Source organism: Gopherus evgoodei, unplaced genomic scaffold, assembly GCF_007399415.2.
Source record: "Gopherus evgoodei ecotype Sinaloan lineage unplaced genomic scaffold, rGopEvg1_v1.p scaffold_82_arrow_ctg1, whole genome shotgun sequence".
Taxonomy (NCBI): Eukaryota; Metazoa; Chordata; order Testudines; family Testudinidae; genus Gopherus; species Gopherus evgoodei.
In genome coordinates, this window is record NW_022060103.1 from 311,876 (window position 1) to 329,812 (window position 17,937).

A 17,937-nucleotide genomic window follows, 5' to 3' on the forward strand; every position below is an offset into this window, starting at 1 on the left:
CCAGCCGGGCCCGGCTCCCCCATCAGCACCCCCGCCGACATCTGGAGCACGGCCTGCATGGTACGCCCCCCAGGACCCCCCCGAGCCCCCCCAGCCGGGCCCGGCTCCCCCATCAGCACCCCCGCCGACATCTGGAGCACGGCCTGCATGGTACGCCCCCCCTGGACTCCCCCGGAGCTCCCCCAGCCGGGCCTGGCTCCCCCATGAGCACCCCGGCCGACATCTGGAGCACGGCCTGCATGGTACGCCCCCCCAGGCCCCACCCCAGCCGGGCCCGGCTCCCCCATCAGCACCCCGGCCGACATCTGGAGCATGGCCTGCATGGTATGCCCCCCCCGAGCCCCCCCAGCCGGGCCCGGCTCCCCCATCAGCACCCCCGCCGACATCTGGAGCATGGCCTGCATGGTACGCCCCCCAGGACCCCCCCGAGCCCCCCCAGCTGGGCCCGGCTCCCCCATCAGCACCCCCGCCAACATCTGGAGCACGGCCTGCATGGTACGCCCCCCCGAGCCGGGCCCGGCTCCCTCATCAGCACCCCCGCCAAGCTCACCCCCCCGCAGCTGAGCCCGACCCTCCTCTGTTCTCCGCAGGCTTTTGAGCTGGCGACAGGCGACTACCTCTTCGAGCCGCACTCGGGGGACGAGTACAGCAGGGACGAAGGTGGGGTGTGCCCCGATAGCGGGGTGGCTGGGCGCGGGAGGGCAGGGGAGATGGGTCCAGGACTGACCCCCCATTTGCCACCCCAGATCACATCGCCCACATGGTGGAGCTGCTCGGCGAGATCCCCCCCCAGTTTGCGCTCTCGGGGCGCTACTCACGGGAGTACTTCACCCGGCGAGGTGAGGGGCCGGGAACGGGCTGGGGGGCAGGAGAGGTTTGGATGTTCAGGGGCCCTGGTGTGGGGAGTTTGGGGTCTAGGCTTGGCAGGTCTCGGGGGTATCTGGGCTCTGGGGGGTTGGGGGTCTGGGCTTGGGAGGGGGGCCTAGCTAAGGGGGTTGGGGCTCAGGTCCTGGGGGACTCTGGGGGGTCTGGTGGGGGGCCCTGGCCCAGCACTGATGCCCCCCTCCCCCCCAGGTGAGCTGCGGCACATCCCCAGCCTGCGGCCCTGGGCGCTGGGCGCGGTGCTGCTGGAGAAATACGAGTGGCCCCGGGAGCAGGCGGCCACGTTCGCCCAGTTCCTGCTGCCCATGCTGGAGTTCCTGCCCGAGCAGCGCCCCACGGCGGCCCAGTGCCTGCAGCACCCCTGGCTGGGCCCCTAGGACCCCGGCGTCCGGCCGCCCAGCGCCCGCAGCGCCCCGGCTGGGCCCCGAGGGACCCCAGCGTCCGGCCGCCCAGCGCCCGCAGCGCCCCCGGCTGGGCCCCTAGGACCCCGGCGTCCGGCCGCCCAGCGCCCGCAGCGCCCCCGGCTGGGCCCCGAGGGACCCCGGCGTCCGGCCGCCCAGCGCTCGCAGCGCCCCCGGCTGGGCCCCTAGGACCCCGGCGTCCGGCCGCCCAGCGCCCCCGGCTGGGCCCCGAGGGACCCCGGCGTCCGGCCGCCCAGCGCCTGCAGCGCCCCCGGCTGGGCCCCGAGGGACCCCGGCGTCCGGCCGCCCAGCGCCCGCAGCGCCCCCGGCTGGGCCCCGAGGGACCCCGGCGTCCGGCCGCCCAGCGCCCGCAGCGCCCCCGTCTGGGCCCCTAGGACCCCGGCCGCCCAGCGCCCGCAGCACCCCTGGCTGGGCCCCTAGGACCCCGGCGGCCGGCCACCCAGCACCCGCAGCGCCCCGGCTGGGCCCCGAGGGACCCCGGCCGCCCAGCGCCCGCAGCGCCCCCGGCTGGGCCCCGAAGGACCCCGGCCGCCCAGCGCCCGCAGCGCCCCCGGCTGGGCCCCTAGGACCCCGGCCGCCCAGCGCCCGCAGCGCCCCCGGCTGGGCCCCGAGGGACCCCGGCCGCCCAGCGCCCGCAGCGCCCCCGGCTGGGCCCCTAGGACCCCGGCCGCCCAGCGCCCGCAGCGCCCCCGGCTGGGCCCCGAGGGACCCCGGCCGCCCAGCGCCCGCAGCGCCCCCGGCTGGGCCCCTAGGACCCCGGCCGCCCAGCGCCCGCAGCGCCCCCGGCTGGGCCCCGAGGGACCCCGGCCGCCCAGCGCCCGCAGCGCCCCCGGCTGGGCCCCTAGGACCCCGGCCGCCCAGCGCCCGCAGCGCCCCCGGCTGGGCCCCGAGGGACCCCGGCCGCCCAGCGCCCGCAGCGCCCCCGGCTGGGCCCCGAGGGACCCCGGCCGCCCAGCGCCCGCAGCGCCCCCGGCTGGGCCCCGAGGGACCCCGGCGTCCGGCCGCCCAGCGCCCACAGTGCCCCTGGCTGGGCCCCGAGGGACCCCGGCCGCCCAGCGCCCGCAGTGCCCCTGGCTGGGCCCCGAGGGACCCCGGCGTCCGGCCGCCCAGCGCCCGCAGCGCCCCAGCTGCGTGCCCCCCAGGGACCCCGGCGTCCGAGCTGCCCTGTGCGGGGGGTGGGGGCAGAGTGGGGGGCACAGCCTGGGCGCTCGGGGGAAGTTCTGGGCTGCTCTGCGAGGGGGGTGGGGGCTGGGCCCATCTGGGGGTCCTGTAGGGGGGCTGCCCCCCAGCGTGACACTTGATTAAACCGTTTGACAAAACCCTCGTGTCTGTGTGATCGGGCGGGGGGACAGGGACCCAGGTGTCCGGGCTCCCAGTGTGCCCCCACCCACGGTGGGAGGGGCCCCAGACATCCGGGCAGGGGCCAAGCAGGAGGCGGAGCCAACTGAGAGAGAGAGAGACGTTTATTCCCCGTGGGGGGCGCTGGCCCCACGGCGACGCACACAGCAGCAGTGAGATGGACGGGGGGCTATGGGCCCGCCCCATGGATCGCCTGGCTGGGGGGCACCGGCCTGCGCGGCCCCTTGGCCTTGGCCTGAGAGTGGGGTCCTCTCCTGCAGGAGAGAGAGGGGTCAGAGAGAACCCAGGCGTCCTGACTCCCGCACACCCCCCATCCAAGACACGGGGGGCCCAGATTTCCCCGTCTCACCGCCCGCTCCAGGCAGGGAGGGCCCCAGGCGTCCGGCTCCCGGCTCCGCCCCCAGCTCCGCCCCCCCACAGCATCCAGCTCCCGGCTCCGTCCCCCACAGGCCCCCAGCTCCGCCCCCCCTCAGCATCCAGCTCTGGGCTCTGCCCCCCACAGGCCCCCAGCTCCGCCCCCCCCCACAGCATCCAGCCCCGGGCTCCACCCCCCAAGGGCCCCCAGCTCCGCCCCCCCCCACAGCATCCAGCTCCGGGCTCCGCCCCCCCCCAGCATCCAGCTCCCGGCTCCGCCCCCCCCCCCAGCATCCAGCTCCCGGCTCCGCCCCCCACAGGCCCCCAGCTCCGCCCCCCCACAGCGTCCAGCTCCCGGCTCCGCCCCCCACAGGCCCCCAGCTCCGCCCCCCCACAGCGTCCAGCTCCCAGCTCTGGCCCCCCCTCAGCATCCAGCTCCTGGCTCCGCCCCCCACAGGCCCCCAGCTCCGCCTCCCCACAGCGTCCAGCTCCCGGCTCCGCCCCCCACAGGCCCCCAGCTCCGCCCCACCCACAGCGTCCAGCTCCCGGCTCCGCCCCCCACAGGCCCCCAGCTCCGCCCCCCCCACAGCATCCAGCCCCGGGCTCCGCCCCCCAAGGGCCCCCAGCTCCGCCCCCCCAGCATCCAGCTCCCGGCACAGGCCCCCAGCTCCGCCCCACCCACAGCGTCCAGCTCCCGGCTCCGCCCCCCCAGCTCACCCTGGCCCTAGCTGCACTGGCTCCAGCCGCTGGCCGTGCGGACGTGACGCAGGATGGACTGGACGGCCCCCGACGTGGTGCCCTGGCCCCCGATGTCCGGCGTGTGGGTCTGTGGGGAGGGGCTGGTTAGAGCGGGGGCGTGGCCATGAACTGGGGCTGCCCCCCAGGCCCCTGGGGCAGCCTCTCTGGGGGCAGAGCCGCGACCCACCTGGCCCACAGGGGCAATTGCCCCTCACAGGAAGTCCCTCCCCCAGAAGAGGGGATTTCCTGTCCCGGCAGCCTGCGATTGGCCACTGCTGAGGGAAGAGGTGGGACTTGTGCTTCTGCTCGGAATCTCCCTGCCATTAAGGCAGGACTTCCTGACCCGGCTGCCTGCCACTGGCCGATGTTAGGGGAGGAGGGCGGGACTTCCCCTCTTGCCAGCCGAGGAAGGGGCGGGGCTTACCGCCTCGTCGTCCAGGGAGGCCAGCACTGCCTGGCGGATGGTGGTGGCGAAGCTGTGGAGCCTGCGAGGGGAGGAGCAAAGGGGCGGAGTCAGAGCAGCAAGGCCCCGCCCACCCAACAGGTACCGCCCCCAGGGGGAAGAGAATAGAGGGGGGGCCCTGAAGATGGGGCAGGGGACACTCACGGGACGGGGGAGTGCAGGGCATGGGGGGGGCCCAGGGGGGGCTTACTGGAGGGGGAAGGGAGGACGAGGGGGCACACGGGGGTGGGTGGGGCTCACCAGAGGTGGTCCAGCATCATGCAGCGGGGGGGGTCACCAGAGGGGGCTAAGGGGGCTGCACAGCTTGGGGGGCACACAGGGCTCACCAGAGGAGGGCTGGGGGGCGAGGGGGTGCACAGGTGGGGGGACACATAGGGGGCTCACCGGAGGTGGCCCAGCATCATGCAGGCGGCGAGCAGGGTGAGGGGGCTAACTGGAGGGGAGATGGGGGGCTCACCGGAGCGGGGCTGGGGGGCGAGGGGGTGCACAAGTTGGGGGGCACGGGGGGCTCACCGGAGGTGGTCCAGCATCATGCAGGCAGCGAGCAGGGTGAGGGGGCTAGCGGAGGGGAGATGGGGGGCTCACCGGAGTGGGGCTGGGGGGCGAGGGGGTGCACAAGTTGGGGGGCACGGGGGGCTCACCGGAGGTGGTCCAGCATCATGCAGGCAGCGAGCAGGGTGGCCGTGGGGTTGGCGACGTTCTTCTGGGCGATGCTCTTCCCTGTGTTCCGCGTGGCCTGGGGGGGCGGCGCAGTGAGACCCAGTGTCCCCCCCAGCATGCTCAGTGCAGCCCTGCGCCCCCCATTCCCACCCCGCAGCCCCCCGGAACCCTCACTCCAGCCAGTGTCCCCCCCGCAGCCCCCCAGCATCCCTCAGTCCAGCCCTGCGCCCCCCATTCCCACCCCACGGCCCCCCGGAACCCTCACTCCAGCCAGTGTCCCCCCCGCAGCCCCCCAGCATCCCTCAGTCCAGCCCTGCGCCCCCATTCCCACCCCATGGCCCCCCGGAACCCTCACTCCAGCCAGTGCCCCCCCCGCAGACCCCCAGCATCCCTCAGTCCAGCCCTGTGCCCCCATTCCCGCCCCATGGCCCCCCGGAACCCTCACTCCAGCCAGTGTCCCCCCCGCAGCCCCCCAGCATCCCTCAGTCCAGCCCTGAGCCCCCATTCCTACCCCGCAGCCCCCCCGGAACCCTCACTCCAGCCAGTGTCCCCCCCGCAGCCCCCCAGCATCCCTCAGTGCAGCCCTGCGCCCCCCATTCCCGCCCCACGGCCCCCCGGAACCCTCACTCCAGCCAGTGTCCCCCCCGCAGCCCCCCAGCATCCCTCAGTCCAGCCCTGCGCCCCCATTCCTGCCCCACGGCCCCCTGGAACCCTCACTCCAGCCAGTGTCCCCCCCGCAGCCCCCCAGCATCCCTCAGTCCAGCCCTGCGCCCCCATTCCCACCCCATGGCCCCCCGGAACCCTCACTCCAGCCAGTGCCCCCCCCCGCAGACCCCCAGCATCCCTCAGTCCAGCCCTGTGCCCCCATTCCCGCCCCATGGCCCCCCGGAACCCTCACTCCAGCCAGTGTCCCCCCCGCAGCCCCCCAGCATCCCTCAGTCCAGCCCTGCGCCCCCATTCCTACCCCGCAGCCCCCCGGAACCCTCACTCCAGCCAGTGTCCCCCCCGCAGCCCCCCAGCATCCCTCAGTCCAGCCCTGCGCCCCCCATTCCCACCCCATGGCCCCCCGGAACCCTCACTCCAGCCAGTGTCCCCCCCCGCAGCCCCCCAGCATCCCTCAGTCCAGCCCTGCGCCCCCCATTCCCACCCCATGGCCCCCCGGAAGCCTCACTCCAGCCAGTGCCCCCCCCGCAGCCCCCCAGCATCCCTCAGTCCAGCCCTGTGCCCCCCATTCCCACCCCATGGCCCCCCGGAACCCTCACTCCAGCCAGTGCCCCCCCCGCAGACCCCCAGCATCCCTCAGTCCAGCCCTGCACCCCCATTCCCACCCCATGGCCCCCCGGAACCCTCACTCCAGCCAGTGTCCCCCCCGCAGCCCCCCAGCATCCCTCAGTCCAGCCCTGCGCCCCCCATTCCCACCCCATGGCCCCCCGGAACCCTCACTCCAGCCAGTGTCCCCCCCGCAGCCCCCCAGCATCCCTCAGTCCAGCCCTGCGCCCCCCATTCCCACCCCATGGCCCCCCGGAAGCCTCACTCCAGCCAGTGCCCCCCCCGCAGCCCCCCAGCATCCCTCAGTCCAGCCCTGTGCCCCCCATTCCCACCCCATGGCCCCCCGGAACCCTCACTCCAGCCAGTGCCCCCCCCGCAGCCCCCCAGCATCCCTCAGTCCAGCCCTGCACCCCCATTCCCACCCCATGGCCCCCCGGAACCCTCACTCCAGCCAGTGTCCCCCCCGCAGCCCCCCAGCATCCCTCAGTCCAGCCCTGTGCCCCCATTCCCGCCCCATGGCCCCCCGGAACCCTCACTCCAGCCAGTGTCCCCCCCGCAGCCCCCCAGCATCCCTCAGTCCAGCCCTGCACCCCCATTCCTACCCCGCAGCCCCCCGGAACCCTCACTCCAGCCAGTGTCCCCCCCGCAGCCCCCCAGCATCCCTCAGTCCAGCCCTGCGCCCCCCATTCCCGCCCCATGGCCCCCCGGAACCCTCACTCCAGCCAGTGTCCCCCCCGCAGCCCCCCAGCATCCCTCAGTCCAGCCCTGCGCCCCCCATTCCCACCCCATGGCCCCCCGGAAGCCTCACTCCAGCCAGTGCCCCCCCCGCAGCCCCCCAGCATCCCTCAGTCCAGCCCTGTGCCCCCCATCCCCCCCCCATGGCCCCCCGGAACCCTCACTCCAGCCAGTGCCCCCCCCGCAGACCCCCAGCATCCCTCAGTCCAGCCCTGCACCCCCATTCCCACCCCATGGCCCCCCGGAACCCTCACTCCAGCCAGTGTCCCCCCCGCAGCCCCCCAGCATCCCTCAGTCCAGCCCTGTGCCCCCATTCCCGCCCCATGGCCCCCCGGAACCCTCACTCCAGCCAGTGTCCCCCCCGCAGCCCCCCAGCATCCCTCAGTCCAGCCCTGCGCCCCCATTCCTACCCCGCAGCCCCCCGGAACCCTCACTCCAGCCAGTGTCCCCCCCGCAGCCCCCCAGCATCCCTCAGTCCAGCCCTGTGCCCCCATTCCCGCCCCATGGCCCCCCGGAACCCTCACTCCAGCCAGTGTCTTCCCTGCAGCCCCCCAGCATCCCTCAGTCCAGCCCTGTGCCCCCATTCCCGCCCCGCAGCCCCCCGGAACCCTCACTCCAGCCAGTGTCCCCCCCGCAGCCCCCCAGCATCCCTCAGTCCAGCCCTGTGCCCCCATTCCCGCCCCATGGCCCCCCGGAACCCTCACTCCAGCCAGTGTCTTCCCTGCAGCCCCCCAGCATCCCTCAGTCCAGCCCTGCGCCCCCATTCCCACCCCACGGCCCCCCGGAACCCTCACTCCAGCCAGTGTCCCCCCCGCAGCCCCCCAGCATCCCTCAGTCCAGCCCTGTGCCCCCATTCCCGCCCCATGGCCCCCCGGAACCCTCACTCCAGCCAGTCCCCCCCCCGCAGCCCCCCAGCATCCCTCAGTCCAGCCCTGAGCCCCCATTCCCGCCCCATGGCCCCCCGGAACCCTCACTCCAGCCAGTGTCCCCCCCGCAGCCCCCCAGCATCCCTCAGTCCAGCCCTGTGCCCCCATTCCCGCCCCATGGCCCCCCGGAACCCTCACTCCAGCCAGTGTCCCCCCCGCAGCCCCCCAGCATCCCTCAGTCCAGCCCTGCGCCCCCATTCCCGCCCCGCAGCCCCCTGGAACCCTCACTCCAGCCAGTGTCCCCCCCGCAGCCCCCCAGCATCCCTCAGTCCAGCCCTGTGCCCCCATTCCCGCCCCATGGCCCCCCGGAACCCTCACTCCAGCCAGTGCCCCCCCCGCAGCCCCCCAGCATCCCTCAGTCCAGCCCTGAGCCCCCATTCCCGCCCCATGGCCCCCCGGAACCCTCACTCCAGCCAGTGTCCCCCCCGCAGCCCCCCAGCATCCCTCAGTCCAGCCCTGCGCCCCCATTCCCGCCCCATGGCCCCCCGGAACCCTCACTCCAGCCAGTGTCCCCCCCGCAGCCCCCCAGCATCCCTCAGTCCAGCCCTGCACCCCCATTCCCGCCCCATGGCCCCCCCGCTCACGGTCTCGAAGACGGCAAAGTCCCTCCCGTAGTTGGCGCCGGGCACCAGCCCCGGGCCCCCGACCAGCCCCGCACACACGTTGTTCACGATGTTCCCGTAGAGATTGGGCATCACCATGACGTCGAACTGCTGGGGGCGGGACACCAGCTGGGGGGAGAGGGGGGGTCAGGAGGCCTGGGCTCGCACCCGGCGGGGTGGGGGGGCCCCGGACGCCGGGGTTCTCACCTGCATGGTGGTGTTGTCCACGATCATGCTCTCGAAGGTGATCTCCGGGTAGCCGCCCGCCACCTCCCGGCAGCACTGCAGGAAGAGCCCGTCGCCCAGCTTCCTGCGGGGGGGGGAGGTGAGCAAGCCCTGCCCGGCCCCCGTGCCCCCCAGCCCGCCCCCCAGGGCCCGGCACCCACATGATGTTGGCCTTGTGCACGGCGGTGACCTTGGCGCGCCCGGCCTCGCGGGCCAGCCGGAAGGCGTAGTCGGCGATGCGCAGGGACCGCGCCTTGGTGATGATCTTCAGGCACTCGACCACGCCGGAGACGCTCTGCGGGGGGGCGCAGACCTGAGCCCCACGGAGGGGAGGGGAGGGGAGGGGCCCGGCTGGGCGGGGCCCAAGGTGAGCACAGATATGGGGGAGGGGGGCAGTGGCTCCAGGGGGGGGCTCCCAGGCAGTGAGGGGCTCCCGGGGATGGGTGGGATTCCCAGGCAGACAAGACCCCGGGGGTGGGGCTCCCAGGGGCAGTCGGGACCCCAGGAGGTGGGGCGGGCTGGGGCAGGGCAGGGGCCCATGGGGGGCGGGGCAGGGCAGGGATCCTAGGCAGAAAGGACCCCAGGGGGCGGGGGTCCTGGGGATGGGTGGGGCCCGGGGGTGGGTGGGGCTCTCAGGGGCAGTCGGGACCCCAGGATGTGGGGCGGGGCGGGGCAGGGCGGGGCAGGGCAGGGGCCCGGGGGGGGCAGGGCAGGACAGGGTTCCTGGGCAGAAAGGACCCCAGGGGGCGGGGGTCCTGGGGATGGGTGGGGCCCGGGGGTGGGCGGGGCTCCCAGGGGCAGTCGGGACCCCAGGAGGCGGGGCGGGGCAGGGCGGGGCAGAGCAGGGGCCCGGGGGGGCGGGGCCCCCCGGGGGGCGGGGCCGGGGGGGCACCTCGTGCTCCAGGCTGCTGTACTCGCCCTCCGTGTTCTCGCGGACGATGAGGATGTCGATGTCCCGGTGCCGCGTCAGCACCCGCGGGAGGCTCTGGCAGTGGATCACGTTGGCGTAGAGATCCAGGCTGGTGCTGGGGGGGGACAGGGTCAGAGCCCCCCCCAGCTCCGCCGGCGCCCCTCGCTCCCGACCCCGGCCCCCCAGCTCCGCCGGCGCCCCTCACTCCCGACCCGCAGCCCCCCCAGCTCCGCCGGCACCCCTCACTGCCGACCCGCAGCCCCCCAGCTCCGCCGGCGCCCCTCCCTCCCGACCCGCAGCCCCCCCCAGCTCCACCGGCGCCCCTCCCTCCCGACCCGCAGCCCCCACTCAGCTCCGCTGGCACCTGTCCCTCCTGACCGCGGCCCCCCAGCTCCGCCGGCGCCCCTCACTCCCGACCCGCAGCCCCCCCAGCTTCGCCAGCGCCCCTCACTCCCGACCCGCAGCCCCCCCAACTCCGCCAGCGCCCCTCACTCCTAACCCGCAGCCCCCCAGCCCCCGGCTCGTAGCTGCGCACTCACCGCAGGATGTTGTTCCGGGACTTGTGGGACGGGGGCAGGTTGTGGTTGGTCTCAATGTTTCCTGTCAACCAGAAACAGAAACGGGTCAATCCCTGAATGCAGGAATCCAGATCAGACGGGGACCCCTCAGGGGTGGGGCGGGGGACACGGGGACCCCTCGGGGGCAGGGCGGGGGGCCCCTCGGGGGTGGGGCGGGGGAAATGTGGACCTGGGGCCCGGCGGGGGACACGGGGACCCCTCAGGGGCGGGGCAGGGGGCCCCTCGGGGGCGGGGCGGGGGACACGGGGACCCCTCAGGGGCAGGGCAGGGGGCCCCTCGGGGGCGGGGCGGGGGACACGGGGACCCCTCGGGGGCGGGGCGGGGGGCCCCTCGGGGGTGGGGCGAGGGAAATGTGGACCTGGGGCCCCTCGGGGGCGGGGCGGGGGACACGGGGACCCCTCGGGGGCGGGGCAGGGGGCCCCTCGGGGGTGGGGCGGGGGGGATGTGGACCTGGGGCCCCTCGGGGGCGGGGCGGGGGGCCCCTCGGGGGCGGGGCGGATGGGGACCCAGGGACCCCTTGGGGGCAGGGCGGGGGACACGGGGACCCCTCAGGGGCGGGGCAGGGGGCCCCTCGGGGGCGGGGCAGGGGACCCAGGGACCCCTCGGGGGCGGGGCGGGGGGCCCCTCGGGGCTGGGGCGGGGGGGATGTGGACCTGGGGCCCCTCGGGGGGGGGCCAGGGGCGGGGACTTGGGGACCCCACCAGCACCGGGACAAACCCTTCAGGGCGACGCGGTTTCGCCGGATGGCCATGATCGCGTTCTGAATATCATCCTCCGCCAGCTGGGAGCTCACCCGCACCTCCTCAAAGTCCACCGGGATGCAGGCCTGCCTGGGGGAGGGGAGAGAGACAGGACGCCTGGGTTCCCACACGCTCGGGGTCGGCACTGGGGGCAGCTGCCCTGATCCCCCCCTACCTGAACACCTCCTTCACGTGCAGCATCAGCTCCGGCCCGATGCCGTCGCCTGGGATCATGGTCACGGTGTGACGCCCCCCGTACTTCGCGGGAGGAGGCTGCGGAAAGAGGTGGTGTGAGAGAACCCAGGAGTCCTGGACCCCAGCCCCCCCCTGCTCTGACCACTGAGACCCCACTCTCCTCCTAGAGCCAGGGAGAGAACCCAGGCGTCCTGGCTCCCAGCCCCCCCCTGCTCTGACCACCAGCCCCCACCCCTCTCCCGGAGCCAGGGAGAGAACCCAGGAGTCCTGGCTCCCAGCCCCCTGCTCTAACCACTAGACCCCACTCCCCTCCCAGAGCCGGGAGAGAACCCAGGAGTCCTGGCTCCCAGCCCCCCTGCTCTAACCACTGAGACCCCACTCCCCTCCCAGAGCCGGGAGAGAACCCAGGAGTCCTGGCTCCCAGCCCCCCGGCTCTAACCACTAGCCCCCCTCCCCTCCCAGAGCCGGGAGAGAACCCAGGAGTCCTGGCTCCCAGCCCCCCGGCTCTAACCACTAGCCCCCCTCCCCTCCCCTCCCAGAGCCGGGGAGAAGCCAGGAGTCCTGGCTCCCAGCCCCCCCACTCTAACCCACCAGCCCCCACTCCCCTCCCAGAGCGGGGAGAGAACCCAGGAGTCCTGGCTCCCAGCCCCCTGTCCCTCCCACTGGCCCCCCAGTCTGGGAGCAGTACTCACGATGGGGGTGTGCTGTGGGTCCCAGGATGCACAGACGGGGTGCAGGGGGAGAGAGAAGGGAGTTAGTACAGCTCAGTGCAAAGGGGGCCAGGTGGTGGGGGCCAGGGGGGTCTTCCCAAGGGACACCTGGGTGGCAGGGGAGGGGTCTGAAGCTAAACGCACAGGCCACAGTACCCCCAGCCCCCCCAATCCTTGACCTATCCTGTCCCCCCCGGCTATCAGCGCTCTGGGGTCACCCCAACCGGGGGGGGGGGGCTGCCAGGTCTATCCCTAGGGCACTGTGGCGCTGGCCCAGCATCCTGTGGCAGGGAGTTCCCCAGGCTGCCCACTGTCCCTCCGCGGGGGGGGGGGGAGGGCTGCCAGGCCTGTGTGCCGTGGCGCCGCCCAGCGTCCTGTGGCAGGGAGTTCCCCAGGCTGCCCACTGTCCCTCCGCGGGGGGGGGAGCTACCAGGCCTGTGCGCTGTGGCGCCCGCCCAGCGTCCTGTGGCAGGGAGTTCCCCAGGCTGCCCACTGTCCCTCTGCGGGGGGGGGGGCTACCAGGCCTCTGCGCTGTGGTGCCCACCCAGCGTCCTGTGGGAGGGAGTTCCCCAGGCCACCCACTGTCCCTCCACGGGGGGAGGGGGCTTCCAGGCCTGTGCGCTGTGGCGCCCGCCCAGCGTCCTGTGGCAGGGAGTTCCCCAGGCCGCCCGCTGTCCCTCCGCAGGGGGGGAGGGCTGCCAGGCCTGTGCGCTGTGGCGCCCGCCCAGCGTCCTGTGGCAGGGAGTTCCCCAGGCCGTCCGCTGTCCCTCCGCGGGGGGGGAGGGCTGCCAGGCCTGTGCGCCGTGGCGCCGCCCAGCATCCTGTGGCAGGGAGTTCCCCAGGCCGCCCGCTGTCCCTCCGCGGGGGGGGAGGGCTGCCAGGCCTGTGTGCCGTGGCGCCACCCAGCGTCCTGTGGCAGGGAGTTCCCCAGGCCGCCCGCTGTCCCTCCGCGGGGGGGAGGGGAGGGCTGCCAGGCCTGTGCGCCGTGGCGCCACCCAGCGTCCTGTGGCAGGGAGTTCCCCAGGCCGCCCACTGTCCCTCCGCGGGGGGGGGGGAGGGCTGCCAGGCCTGTGCGCCGTGGCGCCACCCAGCGTCCTGTGGCAGGGAGTTCCCCAGGCCGCCCGCTGTCCCTCCGCGGGGGGGGGAGGGGTGCCAGGCCTGTGTGCCGTGGCGCCGCCCAGCGTCCTGTGGCAGGGAGTTCCCCAGGCCGCCCGCTGTCCCTCCGCGGGGGGGGGAGGGCTGCCAGGCCTGTGCGCCGTGGCGCCGCCCAGCGTCCTGTGGCAGGGAGTTCCCCAGGCCACCCGCTGTCCCTCCGCGGGGATGGGCGTGGCTGTCCGTGCCCCCGGCTCGGGTGGGATGGGGAGGTCGCGACCCTGGCACTGGCCCCGCCCCACTCGCCAAGCCCCGCCCACGGGCAGAGCGGGGGTTGGGGGGGACTCACTGAGGTCAGGGTCCGGCGCTCGGCTCCCGGCACCTGGGGGAGAACGACGGGGCAGGTTAGAGCTGGGGGGGAGCCCGGACGCCTGGGTTCTCTCCCCGACTCAGAGGTGTGTGTGGGGGGGGTCACTCTTGCTCACCCCAGAGGATGCTGGGAACTGGGCCCAGGGGTTGGCGTCTCTCTGGCGCCCTCTGCGGGGTTGGGCGAGATCACCCTTTTCATCCCCCCCACCCCGCAGGCAAAGGGGAACTGCAGCCAATCAGAATCGGCCGCTTCGTTGTGTCCCGCCCACTCGGGGAAACCGGCCCAATCAGCAACAGCCGATATGACGAACCCAATAGAAAGAGACTCACCAGATTGGCCCCGCCCCAATCTTTGAAAGTTTCTATTTCCCGCCCCCTTCGGGCATCCCATCCAATCGGCTCCGCTCTGATCCATCAAACCCCACCCACCCCCTTCGCGTCTTCCAATCAGAAGTAAGCGTCTGACACTCCCCGCCCTTTCCCATCGCCCGATCAACTCAAAGCTGATGGGACCGCCCTCTCCCCAGCCGCAGCCAATCACAGCCTCGACACCTGTTATTCCCGCCCCCCTCCCGTGTCCTGTCCAATGAGGAGGCTGCTGCCACGCCCATTTCACTCCCTCTCGTCCAATCAGGAGCCGCCCCCGCGGGTTAAGCCGGGCCCGCTGGCCGGTCCTCCCGCCGAAGACCCCCCCCCCGCTCACCGGGCGGGGCGCCAGCCAGGCCGCTCTCCACAGCTGCCTCGCCGCCATCAGGGCCGCAGTCATGGCAGAGCCGCGCACGAGACAGGGGAACAACGCGCGCCCGCTACCGCGAGAACTAGTCAGCGACATCCCGCGAGAGATCCGACCTGGAAATCTCGCGACGTTTCTCTGTGGAAAACTGGCGTGCGCGCGTGCGCAGTGAGGCAATGCCGCGCCTATTTTCCGCCATCGTCAGCGCCATATACGTCCCGGCGGCCATTTTGTATCATCCCGTTGGGGGCTATCTCGAGACGTCCTAAGAGACGCATGCGCATTGACGGCCCTTTGGCCTGTTTCTCGCTCCTTGGGGGCAAATAAGTCTCGGGGGCCATTTTGTTCCTGGAAGTTTCTGTGATTGGGAGGGAGGCTTCGCGAGAAGTCGGAGCGCGCGTGCGCAATGAGGGGGCCGCGTCTTTTCTCGTTCGCGGGCGCGCTAAAGACGTCTCAGCTGCCATTTTATTTCTCGAATTTCCGTGGAAATCTCGCGAGCGCTAGCTCGGCGCAGGCCCCGTGGTCTCTCTGCGTCTCTTCTCGCTCCGCCTCGCGCTAGATAAATCCCGGCCGCCATTTTCTCGCTCCGGGAGCGTTACAGCCGCGGCCGCTCTGGGTCACGTGGCGGTGGGGGGCGCTGCTGATTGGTTGGCTGCGGAAGGCGCTTTCCCGACAGGCTCCGCGCGGCGGCCCCGGCTCTTCGGCCACAGGCGGCGATGGCGCTGGCGGGGATCGCGCTGCTCCTGGCGGCCGCGGCGCTGGGCGGGGCCAGAGGTACCGGACCCCGCCCCCTGCCCCGCCCCCTGCCTGGGCCCCTCAGACCCCGGCCAGTGAGCCCCGCGGGGCGCCGGGCGGGGCCGGAGCGAGGGGCGGGGCCAGGGGCTGTGGGGGCGGAGCCGGGATCCAGGGGGCTGTGGGGGCGGGGCCAGGGGGCGGGGCCGGGATGCAGGGGGCTGTGGGGGCGGGGCCGGGATCCAGGGGGCTCTGGGGGCGGGGCCAGGGGCTGTGGGGGCGGGTCCAGTGGCGGGGCCGGGATCCAGGGGGTGGGGCTGGAGCGAGAGGCGGGGCCATAGAGGGGCGGGGATGGAGCGAAGGACTGTGGGGGCGGGGCCAGGGGCAGGGCCGGGATCCAGGGGGCTGTGGGGGCGGGGCCGGGATCCAGGGGCTCTGGGGGCGGGGCCAGGGGCTGTGGGGGCGGGGCCAGGGGCGGGGCCGGGATCCAGGGGCTGTCGGGGCGGGGCCAGGGGCAGGGCCGGGATCCAGGGGCTGTGGGGGCGGGGCCAGGGGCTGTGGGGGCGGGTCCAGTGGCGGGGCCGGGATCCAGGGGGTGGGGCTGGAGCGAGAGGCGGGGCCATAGAGGGGCGGGGATGGAGCGAAGGACTGTGGGGGCGGGGCCAGGGGGCTGTGGGGGCGGGGCCGGGGGCCAGGGGGCGGGGCCAGGGGCTGTGGGGGCAGGGCCGGGATCCAGGGGCTGTCGGGGCGGGGCCAGGGGCAGGGCCGGGATCCAGGGGCTGTGGGGGCGGGGCCAGGGGGCGGGGCCGGGATCCAGGGGGCTGTGGGGGCGGGGCCAGGGGCTGTGGGGGCGGGGCCAGGGGCGGGGCCGACTCTCACTGCTCCCCCTACCCCACAGCTGAGACGTGCTCGGAGCCCACCATCGTGCCGTCCTATTACACCACGGCCGACGCTGTCATCTCCTCGGAGAGCGTCTTCGTGGTGGAGATCGCGCTCACCTGCCGCAACGGGGCGCAGGTACGGGGGGGCGGAGCCCGGACGCCTGGGTTCTCGCCTGGCCAGGGGTGGGGGGGCGGAGCCCGGACGCCTGGGTTCTCGCCTGGCCAGGGGTGGGGGGCGGAGCCCGGACGCCTGGGTTCTCGCTAGGCCAGGGGTAGGGGGGCCGGAGCCCGGATGCCTGGGTTCTCGCTAGGCCAGGGGTAGGGGGGCTGGAGCCCGGACGCCTGGGTTCTCGCCTGGCCAGGGGTGGGGGCTGGAGCCTGGATGCCAGGGTTCTCGCCTGATCGCCTGGGTTCTCGCCTGGCCAGGGGTGGGGGGCAGAGCCCGGACGCCTGGGTTCTCGCTAGGCCAGGGGTAGGGGGGCCGGAGCCCGGACGCCTGGGTTCTCGCCTGGCCAGGGGTGGGGGGGCGGAGCCCGGACGCCTGGGTTCTCGCCAGGCCAGGGGTAGGGGGCGGAGCCCGGACGCCTGGGTTCTCGCCTGGCCAGGGGTGGGGGGGCGGAGCCCGGACGCCTGGGTTCTCGCCTGGCCAGGGGTGGGGGGGCGGAGCCCGGACGCCTGGGTTCTCGCTAGGCCAGGGGTAGGGGGGCCGGAGCCCGGACGCCTGGGTTCTCGCCTGGCCAGGGGTGGGGGGCGGAGCCCGGACGCCTGGGTTCTCACCTGGGCAGGGTAGAGAGGTGGGGGCGGCTGGTCCCTGGGGAGCTGACCTCACGGGATCTGGCCGGGGCCATTTAGCATATTCACTGTGGGGGTAGGGATGGTGGGGTGCCATGGGGGGCACGGCCAGTCATGGAGCAGGGACGAGGAAGGGGATGGAGGAGCTGGGGGTTCTGCTCTGCCCTGGACCCCGCAGTGCTAGGTCCTGCCCCCCCCACCCCGTGTGCTAGACTCTCTCTCCTCCCCAGAATGTCGCCCTGTATGCTGACGTCAATGGCAAACAGTTCCCCGTCACCCGGGGGCAGGACGTGGGGCGCTACCAGGTAGGGTCGGGGCCTGGCGGGGGGGCTGGGGGCCAGGACTCCTGGGTTTTCTCCCGGCTCTGGGAGGGCAGTGGGTCGGGGCTGGGGGCCAGGACTCCTGGGTTCTCTCCCGGCTCTGGGAGGGCAGTGGGTCGGGGCTGGGGGCCAGGGCTCCTGGGTTCTCTCCCGGCTCTCAGAGGGCAGTGGGTCGGGGCTGGGAGCCAGGACTCCTGGGTTCTCTCCCGGCTCTGGGAGGGCAGTGGGTGGGGGCTGGGGGCGCACTCACAGGTGTCTTCCCCCCACCCCCAGGTTTCATGGAGCATGGAGCACAGGGCCGCCCGGTCGGGCACCTACGAAGTGAAGTTCTTTGACGAGGAATCGTACAGCGCCCTGCGCAAGGTCAGGGGCCTGGCTCTGGCCTGGGGGTGCCTCAGTGCTGGGGGAGCGTTGGTGGGGGGGTTGGGGGCCGTTATCCCTGCCTCAGCGGCTTGGGCCAGGTTCTGCTGCCTGGACATGGTCTGTGGGGCCCCCGCAGCTGATGCCCCATTCCTCCTCTCCCTCCAGGCCCAGCGAAACAACGAGGACGTGTCGGCGATCCGAGCCCTGTTCACAGTCAATGTGGATCACCGGGTGAGAGGGGGCTGGCTGCAGGGGGGGGCCAGGATCCCCCTCGGGTGGGGGGCGGGGCTGTGTCCCGGGGGGGCCGGGATCCCCCATGGTGGGGGCGCGGGGCTGTGTCCAGAGGGGCCGGGTTCCCCCTGGGGATGGGGGGCGGGGCTGTGTCCGGTGGGCCGGTATACCCCCAGGGATGGGGGTAAGGGGCTGTGTCCCCCCAGGTGGGGGCGCGGTCACTGAACCGGCCCCATGCCTGGGGGGCTGAGGAGATGGCTGACACCCCTCCTCCATCTCCCACAGGGCGCCTGGACTGGACCCTGGGTCTCCACAGAGGTGCTGGCTGCTGCCATTGGGCTCCTGATCTACTACCTGGCCCTGAGCGCCAAGGGGAGCATCCAGGCCTGAGGGGGGAGCCGGGCCCCCCTGTGTGTCCCCCGCTGGAGCCCAATAAACCCTGTGCACCCACTCACCTCGTCCTGTTGGGGGTGGGGGGTGCAGCGCGAGGCGGGGTGAGGGGCTGGCTCTCAGCATCCCCACTGGGGGCAATAAACCGTGTGCACCTGCTCGGCTCACCCTGCTTGGGGGGGGGGCAGTGCGAGGCGGGGTGGGGGGCTGGCTCTCAGCATCCCCACTGGGGGCAATAAACCCTGTGCACCTGCTCGGCTCACCCT

The 17,937-nt window shown here is 74.0% G+C and overlaps 3 protein-coding genes across 9 annotated transcripts in view; 2 read left to right on the forward strand and 1 right to left on the reverse strand.

Moving 5' to 3' along the window:
- HCFC1 (host cell factor C1) overlaps positions 1–1,267 on the forward strand; it is a 21,816-nt gene extending 20,549 nt beyond the window's left edge. Inside the window, exons 19-22 of the mRNA XM_030548049.1 lie at positions 5–150; positions 591–660; positions 747–839; positions 1,075–1,267. Of these exons, the coding sequence (XP_030403909.1) occupies positions 5–150; positions 591–660; positions 747–839; positions 1,075–1,259 (494 nt within the window). The 3' untranslated portion in view covers positions 1,260–1,267. The remainder of the gene's footprint in view (positions 1–4; positions 151–590; positions 661–746; positions 840–1,074) is intronic.
- Positions 1,268–2,825: 1,558 nt separating this feature from the next.
- Positions 2,826–14,528, reverse strand: IDH3G (isocitrate dehydrogenase (NAD(+)) 3 non-catalytic subunit gamma). Of its 7 annotated transcripts, none has more exons than XM_030548074.1 (14): positions 14,079–14,528; positions 13,210–13,242; positions 11,751–11,762; positions 11,039–11,136; positions 10,841–10,953; positions 10,085–10,145; positions 9,528–9,660; positions 8,797–8,930; positions 8,618–8,720; positions 8,393–8,539; positions 4,860–4,954; positions 4,180–4,240; positions 3,735–3,843; positions 2,826–2,917 (listed from the first exon to the last, which is right to left on the reverse strand). In XM_030548074.1, the coding sequence occupies exons 4-13, from the start codon at positions 11,095–11,097 to the stop codon at positions 3,742–3,744; spliced, it is 1,008 nt and encodes a 335-aa protein (XP_030403934.1). In that variant the 5' UTR covers positions 11,098–11,136; positions 11,751–11,762; positions 13,210–13,242; positions 14,079–14,528; the 3' UTR covers positions 2,826–2,917; positions 3,735–3,741. The 7 variants fall into 7 exon arrangements, with proteins under 7 accessions (XP_030403934.1, XP_030403930.1, XP_030403937.1 ...); XM_030548070.1 differs by having other exon boundaries at positions 13,933–14,528; XM_030548077.1 differs by lacking the exon at positions 14,079–14,528 and adding an exon at positions 13,346–13,421.
- Positions 14,529–14,629: 101 nt separating this feature from the next.
- SSR4 (signal sequence receptor subunit 4) lies at positions 14,630–17,732 on the forward strand. Its single transcript, XM_030548078.1, has 6 exons — positions 14,630–14,736; positions 15,593–15,711; positions 16,598–16,672; positions 16,961–17,050; positions 17,216–17,281; positions 17,567–17,732. The coding sequence occupies exons 1-6, from the start codon at positions 14,679–14,681 to the stop codon at positions 17,669–17,671; spliced, it is 513 nt and encodes a 170-aa protein (XP_030403938.1). The 5' UTR covers positions 14,630–14,678; the 3' UTR covers positions 17,672–17,732.
- The last annotated feature ends 205 nt before the right edge of the window (positions 17,733–17,937 follow it).

What these genes read in the sequence shown, in the direction of transcription:
- SSR4 (XM_030548078.1), top strand. Translation starts at nt 14,679, where the DNA reads ATGGCGCTGGCGGGGATCGCGCTGCTCCTGGCGGCCGCGGCGCTGGGC. An exon ending in CGTACAGCGCCCTGCGCAAG is followed by an intron (nt 17,051 to 17,215) that starts GTCAGGGGCCTG and finishes CTCTCCCTCCAG; the next exon opens with GCCCAGCGAAACAACGAGGA. An exon ending in CAGTCAATGTGGATCACCGG is followed by an intron (nt 17,282 to 17,566) that starts GTGAGAGGGGGC and finishes CATCTCCCACAG; the next exon opens with GGCGCCTGGACTGGACCCTG.
- IDH3G (XM_030548070.1), bottom strand. Translation starts at nt 14,061, where the DNA reads ATGTCGCTGACTAGTTCTCGCGGTAGCGGGCGCGCGTTGTTCCCCTGT. An exon ending in AAACCGCGTCGCCCTGAAGG is followed by an intron (nt 10,146 to 10,840) that starts GTTTGTCCCGGT and finishes TCTGGTTGACAG; the next exon opens with GAAACATTGAGACCAACCAC. An exon ending in GTGCACAAGGCCAACATCAT is followed by an intron (nt 8,721 to 8,796) that starts GTGGGTGCCGGG and finishes CCCCCCCCGCAG; the next exon opens with GAAGCTGGGCGACGGGCTCT.